At 38.6% G+C, this 6,922-nt stretch overlaps 1 protein-coding gene across 2 annotated transcripts; it reads right to left on the minus strand.

Moving 5' to 3' along the window:
• Positions 1-2,569: 2,569 nt before the first annotated feature.
• Positions 2,570-5,978, minus strand: LOC126804956 (floral homeotic protein APETALA 2). Of its 2 annotated transcripts, none has more exons than XM_050532031.1 (10): positions 5,078-5,978; positions 4,895-4,920; positions 4,771-4,801; positions 4,537-4,624; positions 4,180-4,325; positions 3,944-3,988; positions 3,751-3,842; positions 3,466-3,671; positions 3,161-3,367; positions 2,570-3,062 (listed from the first exon to the last, which is right to left on the minus strand). In XM_050532031.1, the coding sequence occupies exons 1-10, from the start codon at positions 5,620-5,622 to the stop codon at positions 2,850-2,852; spliced, it is 1,599 nt and encodes a 532-aa protein (XP_050387988.1). In that variant the 5' UTR covers positions 5,623-5,978; the 3' UTR covers positions 2,570-2,849. The 2 variants fall into 2 exon arrangements, with proteins under 2 accessions (XP_050387988.1, XP_050387980.1); XM_050532023.1 differs by having other exon boundaries at positions 2,570-3,068; positions 5,078-5,975.
• Positions 5,979-6,922: the final 944 nt, after the last annotated feature.

The following is a 6,922-nucleotide window of genomic DNA, read 5'->3' on the forward strand; positions in this document are numbered from 1 at the left end:
AAATTTCGGTACAATTTTGATAATTTTTCCTTTGATTATAGAAAAAAAAAAGTATATGCTTAAGCTCGCGTTAAGCTAAAGAGAAACTCGGTTGATCAAATTGCTATAGCTAATAAATTTTATTAGATTTCATGTCCGAAAAGATTAGAAAAAGTTATACATGCATGCAGCAGTGAATTATACAGCTGTACGTACTAGTAGTAGTAGATGAAGAACATCAAGAGCGTTGTACAATTTGGCAAACCTAGCTAGTAAGTTTATTACAAACCTGGTAAGTTAATGCACTAAGCTGGTTTACCACTCTACCATATATACGAAACTGATCGAACATTAATGTACCCAAATCGAACCCACCCAACATGACAAATAATACTCGAGAATACATTTCCATATATACCTCGTTCTTCTCATCTTCTTCCAGTGAAAAATTGAATTTGTCATTGGTCCCCTTCAATGCTCCTAGTACGCACCTGCAAGTTTTTAACACTGTGAATGCAAGCACAGCAAAGCTTCACCAACCATGCATGGCCACGATACAAGTTAACCTGGCAAAGCTTTCTTTCTCGTTATTTTTCACAACTGGTAAAAGGCAAAGCATATATAGAAAGACGTCGGAGATAACTCCGTTTATTCATATTTTCGATTAGAGATTTTTCTAGTTCATAGATCCGAGAGATGGAAAAAGGGTGAAGGGATCTTAAAGCCAACTCGAGGACACTGTCGCTTTGCTCCCTTTTCTGGAAATTTGGATTTAATTTCCTCCATTCAATTCAACAAACCCTAAATTTATATAATGCTTCGTGGCTACGTTAGTGCTTTGGACCACTACATGCATCACTTATAAAGAAACCTCATGCTCCATGTACAAGCTACCTTTGTCTCTCTAATTAAATGAAGCTTCAAACTTTAATTCGAACATTGTTTCTTATGGAAGTGCCTTCTTATTATTGTTTAACAGAATAGAAATTCGGACGATATTAACTTATCGATAATAAACTTTAAAAGAATGTGCGGCAACTCATCTGGAAAGCATACCGACACTTTCCGGAGCCTTCTATAACAAACTTAATATATTTAACACTATTTAATTACCAACACCCATTATTATAACCCTATAACGTCATACATGGAAACAGACCTAATTGGGATATGAATATGTGTGTTTTTGTTTCTCAGTAATAGACAACTGAATAGACCACACATAATAATTATTTAGACTGTAAATTATGCATTTGATAAGCGACAAGCGGCAAACGAAAATTAAGATTAACAGTTCCATCGCATAAGTCATAACATGCCGATCGTAAGTGACAAAATGACTTTACTTTTCATGTCTAATCATCTGAAATTATTATATATTATAAAGAAGGGAGCAAAACCCCTAGTTTGTCCAAAAATAAATACAGAAGAAGCATAGGGTTTTCTCAGGTCAAAAGACTAATCAAGAGAGTGGCAGTAAAAATCTGAGAAGAGTAGTACGACTCCTTGCTTCAGACCTAGCCATGATTTTCTGCCAATCTTCACATGCAAAGAACAGAAAACAACTCCCTCCTCTGTTTTTACCCGTACTTTAACCACTCTCATTGTTTTTAAGTTGTTCTTTGTTCATGTTCACGTCTTTGTTTTGTGCAGAGGAATGTATATCCCAGCCAAACATTGATACATGTATCATTAATTACCTGTTTAGCTTTCATTTTCTTTAAGCATCGGATTTTTTAATGATGCAGAGACTTCAAGAATGGTGCAGATCAGTCGAGACGAGAATATACCTGAAGAGCGGGAGAGAGCTAGAACTACAACATATATGGGGAAATTGATGACGCGCGAGATGATGCAAACAGCTCTTGTATAATATTCCCCAGAGGTACCTAACAACTTGCAATATCTGATATGAGTCATATGACTCATATGAGTATGGTGGATGATTAATCTAATCTTAATTAACAAACAATAATTCCACATACTCTTTCCAAAAGGTTCTTCGTGATGTCGCATGTTCTATTAGTCTTAGGTCTAAATTATGGATATATTCCGGACCCGTTTGACCTGACGACCCGTTTCCCTGAGCTATGATCTCAGTGATCCTCTCTCTCTTAATCAAATTAAACCTCGAGTGAAGCCTAAAATGCTTATACCATTTTGGTCATTAATCTGGGTTTTTTTTTGCAATCACTGATGACTGTGATCTTTTCTGCCGTGAAAGCTAACTGGGGCTACAATGAAGGGTCACTTTCGTCATTATAGCAGCCAGTGCCGGCCAGTGTCTGACTACTTTTGGCCATGAGAGAACTGATTCAAAGGACGCAAATGACAGTGACTATTCATCACCATCCAGTTGATAGTTCCGAGACGTCGAGAAGGTTTTTACTAAATCCTCAGGGTTGATATTAATTTATAGCAAAGCTATGATGTAAATGGGAATTACCTATTAGGGAACTAAGGAATCAAAGCATTCAACCACTTTTTGGTGTTCGGAGAACAGAAACTAATAAAAATAGAAAAAAGAAGACAACCCTTTGGGAAAATACGTAGGATAACTTAGTCAGTAACACATGGGGGGGGGGGGGGATACTTGGAAATCAGAATATCTAGTTCAAGATCTTCTTCCGTTTTGGTTAGTTTGACCAATAATCCCCAGAAAATTGGAATTTCTTTACTTTTCCTTGCCTCTTCCTTTCCCTCTTCCTACATACGTGAGACCAAACGACATCGTTTGAGAGGAAAATTTAGCTTACATAGTACGTACATAACTAGCTTGATCCACTAGTTAGGACAATGTTGATGATTTTGTAGTAAGAAAAGCAGAGAAATTGTTATAGAGGGTGGTCTCCCAAGTCCGGCCAAATCGCTCAACTGCGCCTAGTGAGAGAGTGGAACCCATTATTTTTCTGCAGCCAGCCATTTTGTGATGGTGGTGGTCTAATTTGCGGTGGGAATCCTGATGATGCTGCAGCAGTTACAAATAACTCGGAGGGATGACCAGATTGCCATTGTTGCCGATCACTCATTGATAGGGTGAGATCACTACCAATGCGAACTCCGACCTCGCTGCTGCTCGAAAACTGAATCTACATGACAATGCAAGTGTTAGACCCAACCGTCACATAAATGTGAGAAAATTCATTACTTAATTAGCTGATTCAGAAATAGCCTCGACCACCTGATAATTTGGTGGGTTAAAAGCATGCGGGAAATGAGGAGGCATTTGTGCCGGTGTCTCTCCAGCAGGGCTTCGGAACTGATTAAACTGCCCATACTTTTGCATTTGAGTAGGAGATGGAGATTGGAGGTTTGTGCGGAGCAGAAGCTGCATGGCTTCATGCTCCAAGTACCCATCTCTTCTGCGGATGTCATTATCGTCTCTAGGCTAATCAATGTAGATAACAAGAAGTTTAGTACACCAAAATTTTAATTAATGGAAAGCATGAAATGTAGAAAGAAATTGAAGTCACAGTTAATATGCACCTTGGGGCGAAGAAGTCCCTGATTGTTCCTCCAATTGGATTCGAATTGCATGGAGGCAGACTGCTGCTGTTGTTGTTGTTGTTCCATTGCAGCAATTTGAGGTGTGTGATTCTGAGCTGTCCCAAATGCTGGGTTGTTCTTTTTCCGGTTAGAGCTTCCCAAACTCAAATCCAGATTATGTTCTGCGGCATTGTTACCAGAAGGCTCTGCACAAGTTTACATACCTAAATGAATGTTTGAAAAAATTAAGATGAATTAGTAAAATTTAAGTTAGTAATTAATTACCAGTTGAATTCAGCTCACTCTCATAGATGCTGGGATCAAAGTTAGTGACAGCTTCTTTCCCGTTACACTTAATTGCAGCTTTGTCATAGGCCCTACAAAAAAAAAATGTAAAGCAATTTACTCTCCAATCTTCAATTACTGGTTTGTGTTCTGCACGAACTTAATTAATAACTTCAACATTACAAACACTTACCTTGCGGCATCAATCTCAGTATCAAACAATCCCAAATAGACGTACCTGTAAAATCAGACATTAAGCTCTATAAGAGTTAAGAAATGGGGCATAAAAATGTTCTTAATGGTATTTCATGTTTTCCGACCGTCAAATTAGACCAATGACACTCAAAATATGCGGTCTAAATTGAGTCGGGACAACAAAACATACCGGATAACGAAATGAGTGATAATTAAGAATCAAGTTTTACTTACTTTTTCCCTAAAAATTGGCCCATTCTGGCCTCCCATCTCCCACACTTATGCAACGTCACTCCTCTATATTTTGAGCTACCTCTAGGGAACCCGGTACTTTGTCGGCGAAGTACATGCACAAATTCCTCCTTTGTTAAATTGCTCATCTGTTCCTCAACATATCACCAAAGAATAATCAAGCTTCCCCCATATCCACAAATTTTCATAAGAAAAAAAAAATAGAAAAGCTGATTTTACTGTTGAAGATAAGTTATAAAACAGTACGTTCCAGATAAGTTCAGAAACTATTATCGAAAAAACCCAGCTTTCTTGGGGCAAGAACTGAAGAACTCAGTCAAGTCAGTGCTCAGAACTCACCTGTTTCAAGTCTTCTTCATAGTCTTCAATGTTAAAATTTATGTCAGCCTCTACTCCCCTGAACTTGATCGCTGCTCTATCATACGCTCTGCAAAAAAATAAATTAATTTAAATAAATTAATAAATATCTCAAAATTTTCCATGTCCCCGGCAAACATTTCCTCCCAGAAATTAAACATCTTTGTTTGTTTCCCCAGAAAATGTAAAATTTTACGGCAAGCAAATAGTACTCACCGAGCAGCTGCATGTGCTGTGTCGAATCCACCTATCAGGTGCCAAACAAACCAAATAACCCATGAGAAACACTAACATGGAAATTTTATTTGCAAATGATAAAATAGGTGTCCTTTTGTCTTACCAAGATAAACTTGCTTCCCGCAATCCCTGATTCAAGGACAAAGAGAAAGAAGGAGAAGAAGAAGTAAGAAGAAGGTTGTGATTGGCCGGCCCTCAAAGACATATAGATGTGTACTTCAAAATATAGAGAATAAGGTAAAGAACTAAAGATTAAGTTACTATTATAGTTAAGTAATTAACTAACCAGATATGGGATTCCCAACGGCCGGTCCTCCGGTAAAACGTCACCCCTCTGTACTGCGAGCTCCTCGACCGGGGCCCACGACGGCTCTTCTTTATCGGCTGCTGCTGCTGCGGCGACGGCTCAGCCGGTTTTACAGGCCCGGCAGAGTCCCCCTCCTGGCAGAACTTGACTCCGACCCAGTGGGCCCGCGGGAAAGAAGAAGACGACGAAGCAACAGCCACCGCTCCGCCGGGCGGCATGGGTTTGGAGGAGTCGTCGACTGGAAAGAACTGGCGGGTGATGGGTTGAGGATCATCGCCGTCGTCGTCATCGTTGTCGTCAGTGACAGAGAACCCGAATATCTTGCTGCCGCGCTTCCTGCAGCTGGGGTTGGCGTCCTCGTCGACGTCTGATCCGTCCTCGATGAGCACAGCGGAGGAGCTGGAGTTGGACACGGATCCCACCCTCTTGCCCTTATCGTCGTCGCCGGAGTTGGTCTTCTGAGATGAGCACCCCGATTCATCGTCCACTGGTCTCTGATCAGGGCAGTCATTAAGATCCCACATCTTGTTTGTTTTCACTATTCACTAACTCTCTCACACTCGATCAACACTCTAAACCTCAACAAAATCTCAGTAAACGAAGTCGGATTACGAACATCAAACCAAGAACTCCCTCGTCCTAACAAACTGTCCGATCAATCAAGCAAACAGGAGAAGAGAAAAATAAGCAAAAGCCGAGAATCCCTAACATTCTACAAGAGAGGAACAAAAGAAGAGAGAGAGAGAGAGGAGCTGAAAATCAAAGCTACGAAGATCTATTGATGTATGGGTAACTGCCCAATACAGCATAGACGAGGCCAAGTTTCAGCAAAGCTTAAGCTGAAGCATCCCAAACCCTTTCTTAATACCTCTGTCTCTCTTATCTTTCTAACCACTTGCCCCCTCCCCCCCTCCTCTTTAACTTTTCAATGACTCATAATACCACATTTTATTCATTTTATTTTTTCTCCAAATTCAATCATTTTTATTATTATTTTTCTCAAGTGAGTATTTTTGGCATCTATGTATAAAACTAAACCCCATTTCTGTACACCTTTACTGTTGGCTCTTTCTCCATTTAGCTCCCTCCCTCCGATTCTTTATTCATTGGATAATCAGATGGATAACCCAAAAACCAAAAACCAAAAAACAAATTAAATTAAGAAAGAAAAGAACCGTCTCTTTCTTACACAACTTTCCCACGTTAACCAAATCGAAAAGCATTCCAAGTCTTCTCCTCTCTCTCTATTCCTATATATTTCCTACCCTTTGTGTATTTTACTCACTAATCGAAATAGACAGCGGAAAGACTAAGATAGATGGCTAATTACTTTATTCCCATTCTTAGCAACTTTGATTATTCAACGCGCGAGGTATAAGAGCATCTTTAACAATACTGATTATATTTAATTAAATTTTAATAAAAATAACTTAAAAATCATTTTAATTAGACAATTTAGAAATACATTTACATTATTTCTCTACATTTAAGTTAATTTAAATCTAAAAGTCTTTAAATATTTAAATTCAAATATTTTAACTTTTAATTTAAAGTTAAAAAAATTATAATAGAGAGACTCACTAATTTTCGTAAAACACTAAACATACTCTTTAAAATATCTTTAAAGATATAGTTCATTGAAAATACTATAAACTTTCACCTAATTTTTTTTACCACGAGGGGAGTAAATAGTCCGGGGTAGTTCGGGAATTACGGGGAATAGTTGTGACTCGAAGAGAGGGAAAAGAAAAGGTTGGTTAACTTATTACCAGGTTTGGTTTGGTATCAGAAAAAGGAAATGAGAATAATGGTAGGAAAAGGAAG

This window comes from Argentina anserina, chromosome 1, assembly GCF_933775445.1.
Source record: "Argentina anserina chromosome 1, drPotAnse1.1, whole genome shotgun sequence".
NCBI classification, from domain to species: domain Eukaryota; kingdom Viridiplantae; phylum Streptophyta; class Magnoliopsida; order Rosales; family Rosaceae; genus Argentina; species Argentina anserina.